General features: G+C 35.0%; 1 protein-coding gene across 22 annotated transcripts in view; it reads left to right on the top strand.

The window, feature by feature from the left end:
- Nucleotides 1-26217, top strand: part of RIMS2 (regulating synaptic membrane exocytosis 2) — a 482918-nt gene that overhangs the window by 250070 nt on the left and 206631 nt on the right. For 10 of the 22 annotated variants that reach the window (XM_068932847.1, XM_068932848.1, XM_068932858.1 and 7 more), the window contains 7 exons: nt 5915-6123; nt 7200-7319; nt 9599-9698; nt 10522-10645; nt 15142-15188; nt 16384-16496; nt 21203-21250. In XM_068932847.1, coding sequence (XP_068788948.1) covers nt 5915-6123; nt 7200-7319; nt 9599-9698; nt 10522-10645; nt 15142-15188; nt 16384-16496; nt 21203-21250 — 761 coding nt within the window. Of the gene's footprint in view, nt 1-5730; nt 5799-5914; nt 6124-7199; nt 7320-9598; nt 9699-10521; nt 10646-15141; nt 15189-16383; nt 16497-21202; nt 21251-26217 lie in introns of all 22 variants that reach the window. The other 12 variants (XM_068932860.1, XM_068932862.1, XM_068932867.1 and 9 more) reach the window with 3 other exon arrangements.

The raw sequence follows: 26217 nt of genomic DNA, 5'->3' as shown, positions 1-26217 counted from the left end.
GCAAGTAAGGCAGCAAGGAAAAAAAAGAAAAGAGCGTTTTGGTGTAAAATAACGCATGGAAGGAGATGTCAGAAGGTGAGCAAAAGAACCCATTGCATCCTGATTTTTGTATTTAAAAACTATGGCTTATGTATGTACTCCTTGTAAACAAACAGGTTGCACAGAACAAAGCCCTAACTAAATTATTGGTTTCTTCCCCTAAGAGAAACAATTAGGAAGAATTATCTAAATGGTTACGCCAAATGGGGCAAGCGTATGCTGTCTTGTAGGAGTGTTGGCCAGAGGAGTAGATCAAAATACACAGAGTCTGTGCACAAGCAGCATGGTAAAATGGATGCCTGCACATTTTGCAAACTGTCTTCTGGTATAAAATGTTGGGATGAAGGAGTCCTATTGACCTCTTTGTCTAGTGTTATCCTGGTAATACTGTTGCAGGGCAGCAGAATATGATGATGTGAGCTAGGACTATAGATTTCCATAAAGTTAATTCAGATCTAGTCAAAACAGTCAACTAGAGAGCTAGGCAGTTGACCAGATCAGGTGGCTTACTTTGATGTGAACTGAATTACTCTTGAGACGCCATGAACTGTGTTATAGACACCTATATGTAGGTATTTTAATATGGAGCTTCTTGGGCTCAGTTCAGTTGGCATCTGGTGCTACTCGAAATGCCTTAGGGTATCCCAGCTGACCTCCAGCTGTTGCTCCAGAAAGACACAGATCATCCACACATCTTATGTGAAGGTTTTGGGCACCATTAAGCCTCCCAAATGGCCATGCATGCCTATATATGGCCAATTGAATTGAATCTCTTACATCTAAACCACTTGGAAGAGAAAGGATTTTGGACTTGACCATGAACTTGGAACTACACTCAAAAGGTAGCAATCATATACTGTGTATATTGCATTTATATTCAATGCCTTTTAAAAGATACTTGGATACCATATTTCTGGGTGGGAAAGCTGTTCTAGGAAGCAAAAAATCCATAATCAAACTTTAAAATAGAAAATGGAAAGTGACTAGAATTCATTTAAATGCATATTTGCTTGTTAAGTTCTCACACTCTGGAAAGTTCCCGTTACTGTGAGTTGCAGGGTGGAGATATTGTAAGTAAAACTTTACTTGATTTTGGATAAAGATTGTAAGAGCAAAGCACACTAAAAATCAGTAAACTTATAAAACCTTTAGCTTAATGCTATTTATGTGGAAAGGCTAGGTCACTGATCCCGTTCTCTTCCCAACCTATTTTGTCCATGCAAGCTTTCCAGGTACTCATATAGCTCACTGACATTAGTAAGAACAGAATTCACATATGTCCTTTCTCATATCCAGCTGTACTCCTGAGCTCATAAGGCATTCAAATACTATTATAATGGTATTGGCTAAGACTGTATCATTTTTCGTAACATATGCTTTCTCTGTGAAAGAAGGCTTGGATATTGTAGCTTATATAATTTATCAAATAGGTGACATTTTTCCTGAGTCATTTCTGCCACACACCGTACATGCACATATTCGCAGTAATAAAGCACCTGCTGTTATGGAAGAGAAATATCTAAGAGACCAATAAATATGTTCTCTACTAGTCAGAATTAAAGATACAGTGTCTTTCCTAAGTAAAGATTATCAAATAACGGGTTTTGTTACTGAGAAACAACTATATATTTTTAAATATTCCTTGTAATTTCACAAGATTTCACAAATCATTTACCCAGTCAAGATATTAGTATTGATAGAACTTGCAGTGAAAAAATTATGTTCAATCATTTTATTAAGTTGTTCTTTGAACCTCAAAAAAGTAGGAGCATACTAAGCTATAAATGTCTCTCACAGAGATGGATACTAATTCTCCGCAGGGCCTTGCACACAGTCCTCCTGGATATATTATATATTAGTTTAAGTATTTTGATAAATAATGCTTTGATTCCATTTGATTAACTATGAAAGTGGGAATAAAATCTGGGTGGCGTAGAAGGGTTTTATCATTTCTAATTTCTATGAAAATTTTTTTTGAAACGTAAATAAAATTATATATTTAATGGAAAGAAAACCAGATATGGACAATACAGTCTTTGGGTCTTGTTGCTTATTTTTTATCATTTGAATTTTAGCATAATTGATGTTTACTCTGAGACAATTAACTAAATTAAAAGGAAACAATCAGGTTTTTACATCTTGACTGAAAAGGAGAAGGCAAAAAAGGTAGAGGGAGAATTGGGAGCGCGTTAACCTGGCAACAGGCTCAAGTTTGTATGTGTATCAGTGCAAATTCAGGTTTAGGGCTTAAGATTTGATGAAGAGTAAGTGTTACTAAAAGGTAACTTTATCTTTTAAAATGTAACAATTTCTATGGGCATATGCCTAGGGCATAAATGTGCTGGGCTAAGTGTGTCTGATATTGGATATGTAGAGTATGTGGTTGCACCATATAATACATGAATGAGAGGACGCTTGGAAAATTTTTCAGTAAGCAGAAATCAGTTAAAACCACAAATGACCCAGGGTTCTAGGCTTAAACACTTGGACGTAGAAAAAAAAGTCTTCTATGGTCCATGGACTTTAGTCTCCATTACCACTGCTGAGGACTTGCCTTATGAGAAAATCATTTTCCAGAGACTAGAAAGAAACTGAAAGTTCTATAGGTGGAAAATAATTGATTTTTTTTTTTTTTTACTCTGTGAATGGTAAGTTTTTAAAATTTCAAGTTATCAGTCATATACATGTGTGTTTATTAATATATGTGGATTACTAGGTTGGATAGCTTTAGTGAAAAAAATATGTATCCAAAATGTCTATTTTTTAATTGAAAGTTAGTATGTACATTCAAAATATGAGTGTGCATATGAGAAATTGTTAGAGCCTGACATGGCTCACCATTTACTCATATATATACCTGTAGGGTGAACATAGAGCATATCTCAAAGTGTGTCAGTTGCTGCAAAACTCTTTAATTTCTGTATTTGAATGTTTGCCTATAAACACATGTTGTTGGCATGCGTATAGCAGTAAAGACTGGATCAGTTATTGGTGACTGGGTATATGCACACAAGCAGTGTGAATGTGTATATGATGAGTACATCTCAGTCACGTCGAATTTTCAGTAACTTATTTTCCTATTTTAGCAAGTTATTTCCTATTTCTTACATAGATCTTACAAGTGAAAGTTGAGTTTAATAGGAATCCTTACTGTTGACAAGTTCATGCAAAATTGTACAGTTTATATCAGAAAATGTACCAATAGAAGAGCTGGCAAAGCCATGTAAACTGATATGAATAATGTGAACATGAATATTCAATGTGCAGAAGAGTTTTATAAATTGTGGGTGAAGATGTTCATTATAGAACAGCAAGGGCATAATAGGTATACCCCTGAATTCCTTTCTGGTGGTTCCTTTTGGATTATAAATTATAGTAAAGATTGCTGAGATTTTTAAAACCATAGAACTTGGCTAGTAATTTCCAGTGGTAGATTATAATGCCTAATGATAGATACTTACATTGAAGTTTAATTATTGACAAAAGTATATGTTCCTCAGAAATAGTGAGGAACTGGAATCAGTAAGAATGATCAATTTAAACTATTCTGCTTATAAAGCCCATTTGATTTCAGTGCTCTACTTGTACATTTAGATGCCAAATTGTAGGGAACCGGACTACCACTCTGTAGTGAGACTTTGGGTTTTGGGTACAGCCATCATATTGATGACGCAGAAGATAAATGCTGGGAAAAACAGTACTCGTGTGGCTTAACTTCATGCGCCATAGAGTCGAAACAATGTCATTAATGTATGAGGTGAATTTTCCTCACTATTCAGATTATTTTTTAAATATACTTTTAAATAAGGATTTTAGAAATGGGCAATGTTATGTAAACTGGAACTTTTGCTATCTTTGATATCTCTAAATGTGTATAAGTACAGTAAAGACTGTATTTTATGAGCTCACTGATGCTTCAACTCAGTTTTCCTGAAACCAATTCTTTGGAGACAGAGGTAAGGCAGCATTGAAAACTCAGTACTAGAGGTATCTTTTGCGAAATATTATCAGCTCTCAGAACAATATTTCTTTTCCCTTTACAGGATATTCACAGTTTTATTCAAAATGTAGTCAAAATGTTAACTCTCATGAGAAGGTGGGTTTGGTGAGAATTTCCCAGTTTAAAATGTGTCTTCCAATGAATCAAGAAACACACTTACTACATTTAAAGCAGACCCATTTACTACTTAGAAAATGCGAATGAATTAGAGCTTCAGAATAATTTAATGAGGTTCTATTTCTATGAAATCAAAGGATATTGACTATACTACTGTATTTCTGCAGAGCACAGAGGTTTAAGTTCAAACTCAAAATAACTGTTTAAAAAGAAATGCTGTATATTCAGTAGATTTCCTTCTTTAAAATGGAGATGAGAAAGGATTTTGCTTGCATATTACATATGCAAGTATGTGAACTAGGAGAAAACAAATGAACAAGGACTATATTACTTACTGTACATAGTATCCCTCTGAGGAGATTATATTTTATTTTCCAAAACATGTATTAGCTTTCTGTACCTTAGTGTTATGGGGTGGTATCTGCGCATCCTCTATATAAGGTTTTATAAATAATTGCTTAGACTGTGGTTAGATGTATTAACTATATTTTGTAAACTCACTGTTGTAGTTTCAAGGGAAGAAGTTGAGCGATGTCAGAGCAGGATCTGCAGTAATGGAAATAGAAACGTGCCCTTTGTGGTCTGTACTAAGAAGAGCAGAACTAGATTGGAACTTTTTATCCTGCACACAATAATGCCAAAATACTATGTAACCTGTAGTAACTGTATTGTAAACAAAAAGGGAAATGTAATACTGCCAAAATGTCTAGGCATAATTTACAGTTTAGAATACCCAGATCAATGAGATCATTTAGATAAAACCCACAAATCATTCTCCAGTTCTGTGGACAGCAGTATTATTAATTTAGACCTTTTGTTCAAAACCATGGATGCCTTTCTTCCTATCTATTGTCTGCCACAAACAACGTCAAAAATAACAGTCTCAAAACACTTTTATTCTCCATTATGAGACACCTATACTAACTAGATTTCTGCCTGATATTTAAACAGTAGCTGATTCTCTGGGAATTTCAAGCCAAGTTAATATGCTTTTTACTCTAAAAATATTCTTATTTTTTTTCTTAACAATCTGTCATATTTTAAAAGATCATTTAAACTTCTTCAGAATAGCTGCAGTACAGCTCGGTATAGCATTCCATTGTTTAAGTATTTTGGTGATTAGAAAAAAACATTCGTTTGTGTTGGAAAAGCAAAGAAAGCCATTCGTTAAGACAAAACTGTTTCTTTAGGTTATGATTGAAACCCATTCTACATTCAGATGCTTTCCTTTCAGAAAACTCTGTTATGGACACAGTACAATTTGTTTACTTTGATTTAATTTAATGTAAGTAATTTTATAGAAGAAGTTATTTCTGAATCACTGATGCTTTACACTGTGTATAGTTATATGCACACGTAAACACACACACCTGCTTCCTCACTGTATTTCATATTCCATGTATTCTGTTGATTTTGGAGTCTAAATTTTTGTGGGAAACACTTTGCAAGTCCTGCTGCCAAAGGTTGTGGATCAGTCAGGATTATCAGAAGTCTTTACAATGTGACTGTATCTTTGTCTGTCCTTTCTTTCACCTTTCCTTTACTGCACTATCTTGTCTGTCTGATTCTCACAGGAGACATGGATTACAACTGGTTGGACCATACGTCTTGGCATAGCAGTGAGGCATCCCCAATGTCTTTGGTGAGACATGTGGAGCCTTACCATGTAGTTTCCTTTATCATTTCACATTTCCTTTGTTTTATTTACACCTTTGCATGTTTTCTTTTTTGTATCCTTTTTTTATCCCACACCTATAGGGGACAGTCAAAGGGGAAAAAGAAAAACTAGTGAGCAGGCAGTTTTGTCGGATTCTAACACCTTATCTGAGAGACAAAAGAAAATGGTATGCTTTGGTGGCCACTCTTTGGAAGAGGACTTGGAATGGTCTGAGCCTCAGATTAAAGACTCTGGGGTAGATACGTGTAGTAGCACAACTCTAAACGAGGAGCATAGCCATAGCGAAAAGGTACTGAGATTATGGAGCTTGCATTTTAACCTGCTCATTTGGTCTTTGTTTGCTCTCTGTCACTCATTGAAGTAGTGCATAAAATAAGACAGGGTGTTTCTAGAGACAATGTAGCATTTCTTAAGGTGCAGAAAAGAAAAACAAATGAAAAGTCCCTGCATGCTTGCAGCTTGCACTGTTTGGCAGCCTAAGAAAAAAAATTATTGAGGCACAAAGGAATGTTATTACGGTTACGTAATGGTATATCATGGTATTACCTTCAAGTATAAAGTAATTAACAATAAGGATTCTGCTGATTGGCTTACTTGATTTACTGCATTCAAACTCCTGGGGCTGAAATTAAATTAATAGTTTAAATCCCAGGTGAAAAAGGGAGAAAATTGGGTCTCTCTCTGCACGGAAAAGTTGTTTTTCTTTTTTCCCTTTCACTGTCATGGTAGTTCTTTTGTTTTGTTGCCATGCCATTTTTGTGTAGTATTGTGCAGAACTAAAGTCTTTGCCATCTGCTTTGGTGTTTGTTATTTTGATTTTGGTTTGGTGGGAATTATGAGAAATCTTTTTGGAGTTATTAGTTGTAATGAGAAGGAATTGTCTGTGCCTGCTAGTTTTGCATGAACTAGAGCATGAAAGTGGTGCTTATCTGTGGAAAAAGTGCTATGATTACACAAAATAAAAATATTATTTAAAAATTTTTAAATTATATTTTACATCAATAGATTTCAACATTTATTTTTGTGAGTGCTCTGGTGAGATTTTCATTGTATATGCATAACTATGCATAGTTTTCTATGTCTATTTAGCTATCAAGATGCTGTGGTGGTATAGATATTTGCAAATTCGATATAGTAAAGTTGATAATATTTTTATATCTTAGAAATACTTTGTGATGGACTGTATGTCCAAATGAATCTTTTTCAGGACTTGTTTTCTGTCATTCTATCAGATTAGATTAAGCACTAATGTAATCATAGTACTTCCATTGCATTTTAAAAATATATCAGATAATGAAAAGTGTTACTGAAATATTATTCTTTAAAATTCTATTCACTTTATTTTTCATTGACACCATATGCTAGCATCCAGTAACCTGGCAGCCATCCAAAGATGGAGACCGTCTCATTGGTCGGATTTTGTTAAATAAACGACTAAAAGATGGAAGTGTGCCTAGAGACTCGGGAGCAATGCTTGGATTGAAGGTTAGTAACGTATAATTTTGAAACTACTTGTAACTTTCTCTCAGCTAAAGAAGCTGTGTTTATAACACAACTGTTCTCATAAAATATACTGTATCTACAGCTATTTCTATAATATCTTATTATTCTCAAAAGTAAGGTATAAAGACATTTTATATTCACTTACCAAAAGTAATTTTATGGGGTCCCAGAAAGACTCTCTAAATTACATGTTGCTACAGGACTAGACATGTTTTCGCCAAGTTTTCAGAGAACGTCTGCTCTGCAGAGTACTAAATTGTGTGCTTGCTGGGTAAGCCAAGCCCTGTCCACTTTCTTCGGGACTGGGTATTGTACTGCAGTATAACTTCCTTTCCCAAAAGAGAGGAGAAATGTGAAAAACAAATAACCTTTTGTGAAGATATAGGAGCCATCTGGAGCTTAATGACACCTGGATCTAGAGCAGAGTTTGCCATTGGAAAAGCCTTGTTTCTTGAGTTTTTTTCCCTCTGATTGATTGACTTATTATGTTTTCAAATTTATGATTTATTATGTTTTAAATATACAAGATTGACTATTACTTAGCATTTATTTATTGTAAATTAAGTATTTTTTTATTATATATTATTGCAAAGTAATGAGTTTGCATCTTTTTCATGTTGCAATACTCTTCCAAAACAAAGTGAAGAGATGTCTAGCTCACATTATAATCTCATTTTTATGTGATACCATTATTTGAATCAATACTAGTATGAGAATGAGAATGAATTATACATGATAAAAAAACAAGCATGTATTTATTTTGGATAAACTTCCTTATTGTGGCAAATAATAAGGAAATTTGATTAATTCAGTATCCTCTATTTAGCATGACGGTGGCTTCATTTCAGGTAAACAGATCAGGCTGTAGTCATGTACTATAAACAGGGATTATATCAATGCAATTAATTACAAACTATACTGATCTGCTTTGGAAATTTTTTTCAATTTTAATTTAATTGATGAATGATTGTATTTTGAGGTTAGTGGAGAAGGCGTTTGAGCATTGCTTTTGGTATATGTATTATTGTCTTTCTGTCAGAAAATGCAAAAGATGAGACTAATACTACCACTATTACTTACTATTATGTATAAATAGTTTATCCTCTATTATAAAGATGAACTCTTCATTCATATTCATGAATAGTTTAGAATCAAGAATAACTACTTTTTAATCTCAATAGACTTCTTAAAAAGTGATTTTCAACAGTTTTTTCTGACCTGATTTTTAAAATATTTACCCTATTGAAAGTAACGGAACTGAATTTGATATTACAGTTTTTCATCCCTAATATGGAGATGGTTAAGAAATCTAAGAATTTGAAGATCATACAGTTATATCTGGTTCTGCTGTCTGAATTTCTTGATTCTAAGATATATAGTAAGGTTAAATCTACGTGAATTTTGCTGCAGAGCAATCTTCAGTGTGACAAGTGTTCTCATCAAACTTACCCAGGCAAAGCACATTTGATTAATTGATAAAGACGTTTGCTACCTAGTATAAATCCTTCTGCATAGTAATATGATTTTGCAGGTTACGTTAAAAGTGTAGTTCTCTTTTTAAAGGAAATAATGCAAACATAAAATGGAGTTCTTAGCATGAATCCTATTGTGCAAGCAAGATTTCCCACAACATTTAAATAAATGAAATGAGTATCTTCATATAGATTTTTTTCATCAAACTGGCTAGCGTTACAAGTAAAGAACAGGAAAGCAAAGCAAAGCATGGATGAGAATTTTTTTTGTTTGTTTTTAGCTAAATAAATAGCTTCAGAATAGCACATCTTGAGTTAACAACATTGACTTTTGTGCCTTTTGCCTGCAAATTAGCAAGTATATTCTCCTCTTAATACCTACCTCTAAATGCCATTAATAGCAGTCAGGCCTATGTGAATGCCATGAGTTCTGTTGCATTAATATATCTATTTTCTCCTAAATGTATTGAAGTAAGCAGTCTAATGTCCAATACTTCCTTTTTTTTTGCTATTTTGCAGTACTGTGAAATAGTGGAAGTGTACATGGTAAAGTTTAAAAGCTTTAGCATTCTGTATTTGTATTGTGTTTAAATATGTGCATAAATATCTGGAAAAGGTACAAACATAGCCTGCCAAAGCCAATATTCCGTGGTCTTTAGTCAAGCGTATATGTCTTACCCAGTCTACCTGAAAACCGAAGCAATCATCTAATTATTTTTTCTGCTGCCAGAAAGTTTCAATTGTTTAAAGTAATGCTTATTCCATGAAAATAATTCCTCTTTGAAACAGGTAGTAGGAGGAAAGATGACTGAATCAGGTCGACTCTGTGCATTTATCACCAAAGTTAAAAAAGGAAGCTTAGCTGATACAGTGGGACATCTTAGACCAGGTATGTATCTGCTATAGAGTTGTACTGCTGCGTTGCTTTTCTAAAGGTGGTAACAAGAGAACGAGTTTAATTAGAAGTAAGATTATATTAAACAAATATCATGAGCTGCTGCAGAATTCAACCTGACATTCAGTTACTAGTTATCCACATTAGTACTTTTATGAAATACATAAAATCTGGTGTTTTTCAAAATGACATTTTTGTGTTTTCATTCATATTTTCATGTGCTCAAAATCACATATTCCACTGATGTCCTACCTGCTCAATTTATGGTGTATATTTTTATTTAGAGCTAAACCAAGCTATCACATATGAGCCAAAAGAACCAGTCCAGCTAAGAAACTTTTAAGTTCTGTTTCTGTCCCAACATGCAAACCACAAATTTCTCCATTGGAGAATGTGCAAGAAATATTAAATGTTAACGTAAGAACTATCAGAGAACCTAAATGCTAAACTTTTACATGGAAATGGGTCTTCAGAATAGTAAGTTGATTAGATATGCTGTTTTTTGAAGAAATGCATTTTCTAAAGATCATCATGTTGTTTTTTTTTTAAAAGCCACTATTAGCAATGCAAGTAAGAGCTATATCTAAATCAGTAGGTGTCCTAATGATAATGTTATTGTTTTGTTGACCTTTTCTTTTCAAAGTTGATCTGTAGAAATGTTTTAATGCTCACTATTTTCCTGTGTTTAAAATTCCAAACTTGTTCTGTAGCATAGGTTTCATAATTCAGTAAACTTATAATAGTATAGATTAAATTGTCATTGTAAGTACAGTTCACAGCAGAGTTCTTAAGCAGAGTATTATTACTGAAATTTTAGGTGATGAAGTATTAGAATGGAATGGACGGCTACTACAAGGAGCCACCTTTGAGGAGGTGTATAACATCATTTTAGAGTCCAAACCTGAGCCGCAGGTGGAGCTTGTAGTTTCAAGGCCAATTGGGTAAGTAACTTTGTAAATTTTAGTATTAGTTTTGATAAAAAGTCACTAAATTTCATTTTTATTAAAGAATATATCAAACAGATTCATAAATATTGTAAAGAATGAAATTATATGCAAAATTCTCTAAACTGTAGGCACAGCTAGAATGATAGGCCTTTGCGGTTGGTAGAATGAGGGGATGTGAAATCCAGTATTCCCTGAGATAGCTCCAGGTGACATTTCTTCATGCCCAAACTATCATCTGCTGGTAGGGTCAAAAGGAGGTTCCCTTCAGCGGTTATTTAGTTGTTGTCCCAGCCTGGTCTGGCTCTGAAACTGTGGTTATACACTTTATCATCAAAATCCTTGATTATTAACTTTATTCTTGATTCTTACTTCTCCACTCCTGTTTTTATATAACATATATAATTATATGTTTATACTTGGGGCAGTGAACTAATAATAAACTCTATTTACTGATAGTCTGCAATGTGGAATTTTGGCCAAAACACAGAATGTTGACGACATAATCAGTATGCTTGGGAGACAGGGTTGAATCCAAATTTTCATCCTCTTCACCAGTGAGGAGATTATCTGTGAAGTTATTGCTTGGTATGTAAAAGAGAAGATATCCGCATGAATAGCTAGTAGCAGTGCTTATCTCAACTGTCCAGCACGTTTTTTTGGTGTTTCATACTGCACACTTTTGCCTGACATTCAGACCTACCTCTTAATGGCTAAACCTTAATTTTTCTTGCTTAGCCATTGAACATTTCTGCTTGCTTCATTATCTTAGACTATGAATAATTCCCCTTCTTTATCCATTCTTTTTCTTCAAGTTCTACAGACTGTGGTGATGTCCCTCTTTTACTTCTCCACTGGCAGTTCCATAGATGATCGTACTGGGGCTGTGAAAAGGGATGCTTATCACTGAAGTTGATTTGCGCTTCCTAATTGTAGACCTTTTTATTAATGACTTTGAAGATAATTTTGTGCGTAGGGACTTGTTTATAGGATCTGCAACTGTGGCTTACTATTGTTCAAAATATAATTAGTATGAAATTCATATGTAGTAATATAATTCCTGTGGGAGAAATATGTTTATATTATTACATGTAATTACATATTAAAAATATATTTATCCCTTTCCTTTTTCTCTAGACACACACACACACACACACACACACACACACACACACACACACACACACACACAAAATTATCTTTGCTTCATACTGGAAATCATGAATAACATAGCAACTGAAAATAGGAAGTACTAACAAAAATCTAGAAACATCTAATCTGAGGCTGAAATTTCATTGTTATGGGTTCAGCTTCCAGATAATGTACCTGGGTGTGTTCAACTTGAAGAAACGACATGTAGGTCTTAATGCGGTTTGACAATTTTAACCTGGGAACTTGGTAACAAAAATTGCTTTGTCTTGTCAATGAGATGAGAGGTTCTCTCTTATGTATTGAATTGCAACCCCTGTAGGGCAAAAGCTGTATCTTCTGTCTGATCCATAAAAACCTTGGCATAACTTGGGAGCTGTCAATAGAATAGTAAAGCCAAGGGACAGACTACATTGCTGAAAGAATATTTTCTCAGAAGAGGTTTCACATACCTTTCATACATGTGTAAGATCTTCGCTTCTCTCAAACAGCAGAAGCACCAGTGCTGAAAATAGCTACTTTTTTTTTTTTTCTCTTTCTGCTTTCCTTTCACTGTGGAAAATCTCCTCTATTCTTTCCTGTGCTTTTATGTATGTTTACTCTCTTTTGTTTTTTACCTTCCTTATCATAATGTCTTTCATTGATGTAGCCATGCATGCCGCTTGCTGGCACTAGAGTGGCTCATGTATAATTTCTTAAAGAAGGCCATGCATGCTCTCAGGGTGCCCTCTTCAGCATTAACTACTTGCCTTATTGGCTGAAGAACTGAGCCAGATCAGGGCTAAATAGATTGTTCTGCCTACTTGATCCCTAGTCTCTTTTTGCAGTAGAAGAGCTTCTTCACTTCTAAATCTCCAGGTACTAGCATAAATGGTTTATATCTGAAGCCTCAATGTTAAATACTTTCTAGAGATATTATTTAGACTTTGAATGAATATTTATTTTAATCATCTGCAGGTTGGTGACTTTTTAGATTCTGATCAGATGATATATGTGACTCTTTGGAATTTGATATAAAAAGTAGAATTCAGAAGTGTTTTTCATGAGATTTCAGTTGATGAGCTGGAAATATCCTAGTATCTTCTCAGTTTAGGAGACTCCTGGTCATACTCAAAGGGACTATGGAAATGAACGTCTTATACTTGCCCAAGGGAACAAAGCCATAGGTCCCAGTTCTGCCCCAGCGAATAAAATAATCATCCCTTCAGACTTTGGATTAACTTGAACTTTCAGTGATTTTAAATAGAGTGAAACTTTATTCCCTGGAGCACTTTCACATTGAGGTATCTCCTATTATTAATTAAGATATGAGAGTCTCCTGATGATCTCATGGTAGTGCATTAACTCATGCCAGAAATCTTGAGACAGTCAGAGACTGGCAGTTAGTTTAGTTGAGAGAGAACCTGTTGTCTCATTCTGATATTCTGAATACAAAGACAAATTCCAGTAAACACTATGGGTAGTTCTTCCTCATTATATTATGGGCTGAATGTTAAGAAAACTGAAGATGACAAGCCAAGCTGATAAAGGAAGATGAAATGGAAAGATCCTTTTCAAAAAACAATGGTGCCATTTCTGCATATAATTTATCCCTTTTTCTCTCTTACAATAAAAACTGATGGCCAAGTTGCGATTCTGAGGGATCTGGCTATCTCTTACATGCAGCAACTTTTCCCTTTTCCTCTTCCTAATTCTCAGAAATATGTATTTTAAAATACATATTACTATTGTCATTTTAGAAGGCAGGACGTATTGTGTTGTACTAATTATTCTGTCGAATGTGCTTTCAATGAAACATATCTTAAAATGTCAAGGGGTGCTTAGAAATACTTACCAAAACACCCTTTCTCTCCATGCCAATACAAGATTTCTGTAGTTGTTTCTCCTATATCTGTTTGTCTTGGTGAGAGTTCCCTGTAAGAAATGCCATTCACATGATGGTGAAATACTGTGGTCTGAATGTTTCAGGAACATACATGGTAGTGTTCAGAGCTTTCAAGTTTATTGTTTCAGCTATCTGCAGAAAACTCTTATTCTATCTGTTCACAATGGTACATGTTTTCAAGGTTTTCTTCTCAAACTCATATGCTAGAAATAATTTTAAATTAAAGGTTAGATTCTAGAGTGTATATTTGAGTGAAGTAATAGGCAAGGATTGGGTTCCTCTATAAATGCTACAAATATCACGTGTGCAAACTATTAGCATTTACTTTTTCAATAGCATTTAAAAGTTTCTGACCTGTTTTGCTTACTAGCAACAGAGACAGTGATGTTTCCTTAGCCACAGTGAGCCAGTCACGTGGCTTTTGATGCATTTTAACTATTGGGTGCTGCAGCACCAGTTCGTCTGGTGAATGGAATTCCTGAATTTGTTTAGTGAAGCTATTTTTCTAGTGACTGTTGATAAATGTTCAGTAAGAGTATACCAAAAAGGAACTAGGTAAGTTTTATTTATATGTAGTATAGACTTTCTTTCATTGGATCAAGTAGTGGATATTACTGAAAGCGTTTTTAACGTTCCCCTCCTCTTAATAGTCCTTCAAAAACCGAAATCTACTGAAACACACAAAATCATTTTAACTACTGTTTTTACTGTGACTAAGAACTGAAGGTCATAATCTTGCCTTGTTTTGCGCAAGTGCTTCCAAAATGTTTCTGTTAGGGTATTGTTAATATAGCAATGTTTGTCCCTCGCAGGCCGAGTAGGTCCCTGTGTGTGGGGTGAGCATAATGAGGTACTCAGTCATTGCCACTGAGTGTTCCAAAAATACATAGCTGTACATGCCGTTTAGTACCGGTGATACAGCAGCTTGTGCATATGCAAGTATGTAATTTTGTCAAATGCAGTTGTACCTTTAGTCTTCTCGCAGAAAAGCTAAGGTCTTCCAAGTGTGGGGTTTAAGAAGAGTAAAGGACATAGTGGGATAGCCAGTACTGAGGGTCTGGTGTGTTTGATCAAGTGTCCAGTAAGTTTAAATCGTTTATAGTGTCATAATAAAGTTTACTACTCACAATTTCAGTCTGTCGTTGATTCTGAGATTTTTTTTTATTTATTCAATTATTTTATTTGTGACTACAGAAAACTGCATTCAGTTTCAATTGTGACTACACAAAACTGCGTTCGTAGAACTCCTACATTCACCAAACCACCTGTGCTGTAGGTTTTAATTTGCCACTGAAATTAGTTATATGGGACAAAGGAAAAAACCTCCCTGTGGCTGAAGACAATCAGTAGATTGTGTGATTATCCTGAGGCATTCCATGGTGACTTGAAAAATGTTACAGTTTAACTGAAATATGAATCTGATTGTTAGATCAGCCTGTCTTACTTTTCCTGATTTCAGGGATATTCCCAGAATACCTGACAGCACACATGCACAGCTGGAGTCCAGTAAGTTTCAATTGTGGGGTAGGAAAATCTTCTCTCTCTTTTATGTAAGCACAAGTAGATTGAAGTAGGTTGTCGTTTCAGTCAGCATAGCCCTGGTCTGTTTGTCTGTATTTGTCTCAATATGTCATCATCCTGTATTATCTGTTTATCTCATCTACCTTTGTTTAATAATAACCTATCGGAAGTAGGGCTATGCTAATTTAGATTTGACATTTTGTTATAAACTTAGGCTGTTTTTTGTTGAAAAGAAAAACCTAATGCTGACTAATATGCAAGAACATTAATCCTAATTTTTAATTTCCTTTTCAACTAAAAATGAGGATGAACTATTAATTATTTAAAACTAAAGAGACAGTTACTTTGAAATCAGAATTCTTCTATTTTATTAGGACTATCCAGCTCTCTTTAAATAGGCTAAACCAATATTTATGTGAGAAAAATAGCTTGTTCTTTGGCTTAGATCTTGTAAGATGGCTTTCAGCCTGGAGTTATTTTTTTTTTATCATTATTTTAGAATTCTTTTGTAATAGAAGCTATTAATAAATGCAGTGTCATAAACTTAATTATAGTAATGTGAAAAAGCTCCTACAATAACTCTTCACTGATGAGCCAAATCTTAAAATAAAATCCATTACATTTTGTGAGATATGGAATATTAATAAGCAGTATTTTGTACTTATAATATAGTCCTTTTTTACTCTACATTTTATATGTCAAAGCTTGTTCTCTGACAGTTTGCAGAAATTATTACAGGTTAGAAACAAAATGTACAAGATACTTGATCTGCATCTTGATATTTTTATAAAAATCTAATAAAAACAATAAGCCTAATTGTACAAGTGAAAAAGTATTCTTCAGAAGACTGAATTCCTTTGACCACATTAATGTAAATAGCAGTTTGGGGCCTTCAATTTACAGGCATAATTACTGTGGATATTATTTGAATAAACTATTATTTGTTCTATATGCTTGACATGGCATTTTAAAGCTATAATAAACTTGGTAAGCTTTTGATTGCATTTCAGCATCAGAAGATTGAGTATCACTATTTGATCATTCTGAATAGGTAAAATAGCAATTCTAGCACAATAAACAACTTTATTACATGTGTGATTATTTGTATCTTTTTATTTAAAGAATGTTGTGAAAAATATGTAAGTGGTACTATTTATAAAAAATATATTTATGATTACAGGTTCTAGTTCATTTGAGTCTCAAAAAATGGACCGACCTTCTATTTCAGTGACTTCTCCTATGAGTCCTGGCATGTTAAGGGATGTTCCACAGTTCTTGTCTGGACAACTTTCAGTATGTAAACATTTCATTAATATTAATGTTGTACTTTTTTTCAGCATATCCAAAGTTTTGTGCAGAGTGCAAGCTAGCTCTAAAATAAATTTCTTGTTAAACCTTCTAATTTTTTTTTGGTTATGTTATATATCTCAGAATAGGAAGGGACATAGTTTTTTAAGAGCTTTTAGAAATTTTACATCGTATGTTATGTTAGACATATATATGTGTATTTTCCTAGTAAGCTGTCAGATTGGTAGTCAGATGTTCGGAAAGGCCTAATCTTGTCCTCCAGTTATATTTGTGCAGTTGTGTGTATATATTTTTGCAACTGTAACACCTACGTGTACAGTTGGTAAGTTTTATCAGCTGCGTGCTTGGACAATAGTACTGTTTGTTTTTATGCCCTAGCTCTCAAATATGACTTTTATCAGATATCCCTTTGCCTGTTTACTAATGTTATACTCATTATAGCAGTATGTCATGTTATTCACTTTCGTTCTTCACTCTTACTAAGTTCATTGTATGAACGTTTTCTTTGAAAGGATCATTTTGGTACTAAACTGATGGACTTAGGTTTTTTACTTCCTTCTGTGCCATTTACGGCTCCAAAATGTGATTTTTCTAAGTGCTTAGTTGTGGTCTGGTAGCTTTTGAAATTGAGAGGAAAACAAAATGGAAGCAGTGCAAAGTTGATGCAAGTTTGAAAATGTCACATTTAGATTTCTTCCAAGATGTTTATGTTAACATAATGAGTGGGCTATAAAAACATGCAGAAAATCTAAGCAGACTGCTTATAGGTCTCACACAAATGGTTTATGGTGTCTATAGAAGAGAGGAATAAATATTTTCTGTCTGGTCAGCCGCCATGTCCACTCTATTTTGCAATGCATGGGACGTTATTTGTTTTGCTAATCAGACCAGCCATCTGCAATATATAATTTTTAATTTTGTGTAACTGCTGTACTTAAATACTTTGAAAGACGGAATCCTTTGGAAAATGTAGAATTAGAAATCATCACTGTACACTTTGTACAAAATATAACAGCTTCAGTGTTTTGCTTTTCATGTTTTTAATCAGCTGTTTTCTGACGGGATAGTTGGTGGAGCAGTCATTCATTCACAAGTAGCTGAGTAAATGGAAATGGAAGAAAATACTGACTTCGTAAAATTGGGAATGTGCTTTTTGTGGTGAGTGCCTAGGCAGGAAAATATTTGCAGTAGGCTGCGGGTGGATGGGGGACAGAATGCAGAAAGGTGCTGTGCTTTGTGGCAATGCGAGGACATGTGAAAAAGCGTGTCTGGTGACATGCTGAGAGCTGGTGGGTGAATCCAGGCAGGTGTGAGGAATCGTGATGAAATGGGTGACAGACAAGATTTCCAACGTGTTTTCTGTGTTTTCTGATAATCCTCTGTAGTCTGATGGGCTGTTGTCAGGGTAGTTGTATGTAATAGGCTGTGAAATAGCAAAGTTGTGGTCAGAAGTGGAGAAATCTGCACATTCTTTTAGGTATTTCGGCAAAGTTGTGTGTTACTTCAGTTTACCCCATATATACTTCAGGCTATCTCTAATGCCAGCTCTTTGTGTGCTCCTGTATGTGTAGCGTGCTCAAATTAAAATGGCTATGTGCTCAGATATGTATTTTGGCACAATTCTTGTGTCGGATTTTGCATATTTACTTGTATAGATGGATAGTGTTGAGCGGAGTTTTGCTTTGGCCTTAAAGACGTAGAATGAAAAAAGGCTGATTGAGTTCTTATCTAATTATGTTCCTTGACCGAGACATTTGTAATTCAGTACATAATTTAAGGTCTTCAGTGACAGATTTTTTGGAGAAGCCTTGAATACCTTTAGAAGTGAATAAGCACCCTCAGTATTTAATAGTTTTGACATTAAGGCAATTTAGCTAGGTGTTTAAATCAGAAGTTAAGTTTCCGTATTTATGCATTTGACTCCTAGACAAAAATAAGAAAGCATTAGAAATGATTTTAGAAGAAAAGAGAATGTGTTTCTAGTGGTTGCTATGTTGAATCTCAGGTGGTTTAGGGTATAGCACAAAAGTTATTTAGCCAGGTTAATTGCAGTGATGCCTTTTTCTCTCTGTCCAATCTTACACGTTTTTCTCTGAATTGGGATTAGTCTGTGTACCTGTTTTCTTCTGTTGAGGCTGCAGTGACACTCCTACACTGACTGACACTCCAGAGCTGAGTAATAGGATTTCCCACTAAGCAAGCCATCCTGCATACTTTAGAAATCATCTTTCCATCGATAATTATTCTACACAAATACATATTTAATTGAAACAAATTATGTGCAGCTACACTAAACTATTGTTTGTCATAGTATACTAAGATATCGGAATAATTTATTACCTGTGCTTTGTGCAATTTATTTTATGGTGTTTTTGGTCCACGTTGTTCTTTGAGGGGAGTACATTTGGTTGTTGTTGCATTTGTTGTTTTATTATTATTTGCCTTGTCTGGTTCCTGTTGGTATGGTTTTTCATTTATTTGTTTTTCTTTTAATGACATTTTGAAAAAGTTAGTATTCTTTGTGTGTTGGTGCTCTTTGCTTCATTACTGCATTTGGGCTATTTTTTCAATGCTGCATGAAAGGTATAACTCGGAATGCTTCTGCAGTAGTTAGTTAGCGTTAGAGACTGATAACCTGACTAGAAGAACAGGTAAATGGGTACATGTATAGAATTACACTATTTCTTTTTTTTTACTAGTGGAAATTCTAACAGAGAAAAGTGTCGTCATTTATGAAATTAAGCTATTTGCTTGTTCAGCTGAACCACAGAAGCGTTTGTACTTCGACAGATTTTCCATGCATATTCAGTTTATAAAGCAGTAAAATGAAGGTATATTAGTTCTCATTGAATAATCTGCAGCATATTAGAAAGGGGATATTGCACATTGCAAAGAACATGATATGTCTGTGTATCTAGGGGGAAGATGAGGTCAAGTATGAGGCATGCTTCACCTGTGCCTTTGCCTATCCTTTCCCCTTTCCCTTCCCCTTCCTTTCCTCTATCCCTTCCCCTTCCTCTTCCCCATCCCCTTCCCTACTTTCTATTTTTCAGGACAGGTAACCCAATGTTGTCCTAAGGTTAAAGTTTGTGTAGTGTGAGTATGTGCTTGTTGCCCTCCATCTGCAGGGCACAGTGTGGCAGCTGTGGGTTCCTGGGGCATGGTGGAGACATTCTGTCCCTTTAAGGATTGTGATATTCTGAATATCTATATTTCTGTTGTAATACAGAGCAGAAGCAAGCTGTAGATCTACTTTCGTTGTGTGTAAGTAGGTCATATTCTGGCACCCTTAACATTAGGCTGTACAGTACTGCCGTGCAATGTGGGGGGCAGTGTGCCACTGCTGCACCTCAGGAGCACATCAGACAAAACCTGTGACTCAGACTGTCGAGTTTTCTTATATATCCTCTTGCTTCGCTATGAGAATAGATTACTTCACACTTTTTATGCAACAGATTTCTCCAGCATCTGTGCACGCCAGGTATGCGAGAACCATTCTTCAGTTCGCTGCCTTTCTCCATGCTCTGGGTACAGCTGTTATGGAAGTGAACACAACACTGGGCAGTAGCTTCTTTCCCTTACTTTGAAGTAGACTGATAATCTCAGGAAAACGAAGCAGGGAGGCAGAGATTTTTTTTACTTGCTGAGTTGCCTTTAGGCCCAGCCAGCATTACCAGATTGCTGTGGCTGTTGTGACATCCTCCCATACTCCTGTTCCCCCCCTTATCCAGTCTCTGACCTGTTGGGGTGTGCTCCTGCTCCTGTCCGGTCCCTGTGCTCAGGTGTCTTTTCTGTCCAACTCCATTACTGCTCGCTCTAAGCTGGAGACGGAGAGTGGCTGGAGTTTGTAGCTGGTCCGGGAATTCAGGCGTGCGGCTGGTACCGATAGTCTCAATGTAGCTTCTGAGATCCACAGTGTCATTATGTCTTTAAATATTAATTCACGAACATAAGGGTTATAAATGGGTCTTCTGTGTGCTATGTGGCTAAATGCTATAGATCGCATTTCGTGCAAGGGTTTTCTGTATATACCATATGTCATTTCTGTCATGATTGCTAGATATTGGAAGTATATTTATTGCACCTTCCCCGCGTACTGCTAATATCAGATAGCCTTTTCTTTTAATCATTTTTAAAGTATTTAGTAGGGCTTTCTATAGAAATGCCCTTTAAAGTCACAGCTGTGGAAAACTTAGTATTGCTTTCCTGTAGAAAGCAGCCGAAGCTGTCAGTGTGTGAACTGTATTTGTTTCAGTCTCTGAATATGTGTCTACAATCTTTCTGAAAGAGAGGGTCAAGTTGAATTTATATTTTCTAGCCCACTTTTAAATCACACTTTGCTGACCTGCTGCTTTTGTTAATGTTATTTTTAAATCTATTGTAAATGTTATCCTTTGGCGAACATGTCAAACGAAATCCTTGCTCCTGGGGAATCAGTGGCAAAATGCCTGCTGACTTCCTTAAGGCTAGAATTTCAATCACAGAGTTTTGATATGATTTGGTAGTAGGTTTGCGGATTTAATTTATATGTTGTGTTAAAATACTTCGTTTTAGATAAACATGTCCTTGGTGTAAAGCTGTGTTTAAAGTAATAGTTGTGTGTCTTTGTTTTTACTTTTGGTCTTTTAGTTTCCAGCGTGTTGTCCTTTTTGGTTTTGTTTTATTGCTTTTTCTTTAATTTTGCTTACCAGAGCCAAAGCCTTAGTAGAAGAACAACGCCTTTTGTTCCTAGGGTTCAGGTAAAGGCTTCGTCTGCCTGACAGAAACTAAAATTGTGTTTTTTTCTTTTGTGTGTTATGGAAAATGCATAGTAGGAAAACGTTACACTGTAGTCCGTTTTCCCATATTTTCAGTGCGTTGCTTTAAACCATATTAACAAGTTTCATGTCATCTTGTGAGCAGCTTGTAAAGTTCTGCATGGAGGTTAAAATATTAAATTACAATTTAAAGAGACAATTATTTTTTGTTTTGTTGTTTACCCAATATATTTAAACTCACACAGGTTTCAGCAGTGATAATGGCTATGTATCCCCCATACATAATGTATGTATTGCTTAAGCAATAAATAATTTTGTCCTGTTACATTTGAGCTCATTCTATCAAGATCAATGTCTCTTTAAATCATTCATTATTGTTAACACATCCTTTTTTGCATTTTCCAAGTAATAGTAGCACCTTGAGTGGAAGACAGGCAAATAAGTTTGTACCTGGTATAAAGAAACAAATTTTTTGTGTCTAAAATTCAGTTCTTGCGTTTTAAAAGTTTGTCAAAATAACTGAAAGTTCATTTACTTCAAAAATGATATCTGCTTTTGTGTTACGGAATTTATTTAGCTTTAAATAGTCTTTTGGGTACAACTTGTTTGCCTTTTTTCATTAGGAAACTCTTAAGGTACTGTAGATTAATGCAAAAGTAAGTTTTACTAATATGTTACAATGCTTATCTTGCTTTGCTGCATGTTTTTCAGTGTTTTGTGTATAGAGTATTATCTGCTTTTGTTACAAAATATCTTTATGAAGATGTTAATCTTTTTTGTGGGAGCTGTAGAAACGTTTCTCGTTTGATCAGTTACTCAAAGAAAGATGTAAAGGAGTGGATCTAAATGATGAGAATGAGATGATTAAATTTCATATTGAAATGGAAAAAATGATCGTATAAATTCATAAAGGAATTCTAAATAACACTATAGAAAATGATTTGGTTATGACTAAGAGTTGATAAACTACGCACATATATTTTAACAATGTGTTGTTTCCCTAAAGTAGTCCTTAAAAGTGCTTAAATATAAATTCCCAATAAAAATGTAAGAAAAGTTTAAGATTACAAAACTAGGGTCTTGAAAGTATTGCTTAAAGTAAATATATTCCTATGTGCTATGGACATAAACTGACTTTCTGTTAAAAATTTAAAACATATTCTTTAGTATGATTAAGAAAGTTAGTTTCTCCTTGTGATAATAAAATCAAAGAAGGGTACAAATTCTATCACAAATCTTTAAGTACTTGAAAAAGGTAAATATTGTATTCAAGATAAATAAGTAGTTACTTAATACTTCTTTTTCGATACGTGTAAAATAAATTAAGAAATAATCTGACAATTGAGTGTTCACTTGAAAAAGCAAATGTCAACTTGTAACTGTTTCATGAAATACTGTAATGTAGAAGTGACATGTGGTAGTTATTATTTTAAGCACGTTATATAAGATAAAAACATAGATAGATATAAAATTTGTTAGCTCTTTTTAGACTAATATCATTAATTTAAAAAAACAAAATAATTTGCTATGATCAAATGATTATGGTACTTATTTAGGATAATAAACAAGTTTAGTGCTTGATAGAGAATATCCAGCAGAAAGTAAGAGTGTATCTCAGAGGCTTACTCCCAGACTTTGGATTGTGTTATTTGTTATATTATAGATTGGAACTGTCTTTAGCCTTAGTTTTGCTTCTGCACAATGTCTGTGGAACCATTGTGGACACCTTTAACAGTTTTTTGCAGAGCTCAGTAATGGTCAGAGCCAAATATAATGATGTCTATATGACAAGAGTTCCTGAAGAGCTCAAACTTAAGCCTGTGAGAAAATCTTTTCACCTAGGCTGAAACAAAAGGTCAGGCTGCCCATCTGCCCGCTTTCAGCAGAGGAAGTAGATAGTTTAACATGAATTAATTTAAGATATGTTTACAATACGGGGAAGAGCAGAGACTCCAATGATCTTTAAGAAGGCTAGCTTGGCTATTAGACTGGGATCCAGTAGCAGTGCAGAGCTGCAGCTGCTTTTGGGTGTGAGGATTTAGCTAACTCAGAGCTCTGAGCTGTTGTTTATGGCTAAGTCAGGACGTATATGTTACATTGTGGGCTGTGATTTAGCTTGTCTGTAGAATTGGCTACAGGAATGAGGATCTCCAGACACTTCTGTTTATACCTATTTGTTTCATTGCTCTTAATGGAAAGGCACATCTTTATTCTTGCTTGCCTCTTCTCTCCTTCTTAATTTGAAACTGATCCTGGTGATGCACGTTCCAGATTCTGGCACAGGTTCCTCCTCCACACTTCTCTCCATGCCCTTCCACCCATTTGCTATCTCTTGTAACCCTTGATGATTTAACAATTATAAGTATTTTATTGAAAAGAAAAACAATCATTTTCCTTTTTCCCTTGCCATGCACTCCTCTCCTGAAATTTTACTACTTATATAGCTCTTAGAAAGAAGTGTATTTATTTCTTGAAATGTTTAGCTTCAGTTTAGCATACCAGCAGTTTTCTAACTTAAAGAATCATGTTTTCTAATATTTCAATAGTGAATCATCTGTTCTTAAATGTATTTTCCTTGCAGTATCTCTTATTCATTTAGTTGAACCAGACTGAGCTGCTTATTGAGCCAGAGTTGCAATTAAGCCACTATTTTTTTCTAACTTAAGAATTTCACGCATCCTTTTTACTTTAATACAGAATATTATTATGTTTGATGAAGCCTAAAAGTATACACTTGCATCTATTTGACATTGCTGGAATCAAAATGAAGCCACTAAAACAGAAATTTTAATTACGTGTATGTGAATAGCGTAAATGCCTCCATAATTTTCTGGCCTTCATATCCTTGAAGGCAGCCTTTTCTGACAGTCTTTTCTGGTATTTGTTCCAGCATATCAGACAGCACCCCAAGCAGGCAGCGTTGATAGTTTGATTTAGCAACACTCAGTAGTTAGCCTTTGTTAGAGCTAGGTTTAAGAACGACCAAAGCTTATCTCAGCTACACCACAGACTTTACCACTAAGGGCATGTGCAACCTTATAAGCGTAGTCCAAATAAAATGATTGCTTTAAGCATTTTGAAAAATAAAAGAACAGTTTTTTTCAACACATATCCTACTGAGGTATAATGAAAAGAGGAGAGAAAAGTAGTTTCTCAGTTTCAAAATATCACAGCCGTAAACATCTATACTAGTTAGAATAAAAATCATGATGAAGAAAATAAGAGCAAAAATGCAGGGCCAGCTGTGTCTTAAACCTAGTGATGTTTTGACCTGAGCCATTTTCACTTTGCTGTGGTAGTAGAGTTCAAGCTCCGGAGCAGGCATTCTTTTGCAGTCGCACAAGGGTATTTCTTAATCCCATGAAATTCATTAAGCAACTCTTATAACAAATAAATAAGTGTAGCACAGAATTAATAAGTATAAATATTCTCTGGTTTTAAATCTAAAGTTACCATTTGAGATATGGAGTGTTATACACGAAACACTGTATTAGAAATACATAGCTAAGATTGATCAGTGAAGTATTCATGAGATAGGAAGATAGGAAATGCCAGTATTATATTATTATATTATTTCAGTTTTCTTAACTTACTTCCCTTATGCAGATGTATTAAGGTATTGATCCTAATTACATGATCACTTTTTTTCCAGGACTCTGACTTCTGTCAGTGTTCTGAATAAAAAATGTCCAGTTAGGGCAAGATATACAAGGAAAAAGGTTGAAACGTAGTAAAGTTAGTTTATGTGCTTAAGTAAGTTTAAAAGTGAAAAGTGAAAAGTAAGTGAAAAGACCTAGGTGAAAAGTAAGTTTATGTGCTCTTATGTAAGTGAACTTACATAAGTTAGGGATGCTAGCCTCAAGTAAATCTGAGGTGCCTTGTGGGGCAGCTTGGGCAGTTATCCACTTGTACAGCTGGAGGAAAAAAATAGATGCCTCGATATCTACAGTGAGTGATCCAGGCCAAATAGAGGATGCCTGTCTCCATTAACTATATGGAACTTAGGTTACTGTAAACAGTGAGTCAATCCATTGAGGTAGGGGTCTGTCTCTTCTTCTGAGGATATAGGTACTCAAAAGGGAATACCAGGTACAAGCATCATCACTTCTTAGAATGCTGCATGAGCAGCTACCTTTTGTATCCTGCCTTATGTGTAGAACGGTCATTCCAGAAACAGGACATACGTATTTTGGGTCCTCCTTAAACTGGAGGGATTGAACATGTCTCTCAGAAAAGTTTCTTTATCATCAAACTATTACACATCCTTATCTTCTTTGGAGCATGAAGTCTTCCCTGAAGTTGAGATACTCTGTGGCCAGGAATATGTGTGTTGTGCTAGCTGGTCAGCAGGCAGAGAAAGCTTAATTTTAGCTTAGCATGTTCCAGAATTACCACCCAGAATGTGTATTGATCTTGCATTACAGCACTATAGGTTAAAAAGCAGAGAGAGTCCTGTGAAGATGGGACCAGACCTCAGCTCTGTTCTCTCCCTGACAAATACCTTCATCAGTGAATTGCAGGTAGTTCCTATTGCTTAAGCTCTGTATGACAGGTACTTTTACCTGGAAACCCCTCTAAAGCAGTGTGGCAGATGCACCACTCTTCGGATGACAGACCTTCTCACAATTTAAGGGTTCATTGAGTTCAGATGCCTGTTTGCCTGAATATAGATCACAAGAGAAGTTTACCCAAGAAGTAGGTGCACATCTGTCTAGAAGAGGAAAGTATATGAGCATATGTATGACATGCAAACATAAGTTTCCATGACTTCCACACTAAGTAGGAAGATCTTTAGAAACTATTCCAGTTGGCTCAGTCTCTGATAAGGTGAATTTTAGGTGCCTAAATCCTAAATTAGGTAGGATTTAGGTAGATGAGGTCTTATCCAAGTTGATTTTTACAGACATTACCTTCCACATTAGCATCACGCAGCACAGAGTTCTTGTGGT

This window comes from Struthio camelus, chromosome 2 (genome assembly GCF_040807025.1).
Source record: "Struthio camelus isolate bStrCam1 chromosome 2, bStrCam1.hap1, whole genome shotgun sequence".
In the NCBI taxonomy this organism is placed as follows: Eukaryota; Metazoa; Chordata; class Aves; order Struthioniformes; family Struthionidae; genus Struthio; species Struthio camelus.
The sequence above is the reverse complement of the archived record's forward strand: the minus strand, read 5'-3'. Positions and strand labels throughout refer to the sequence as shown.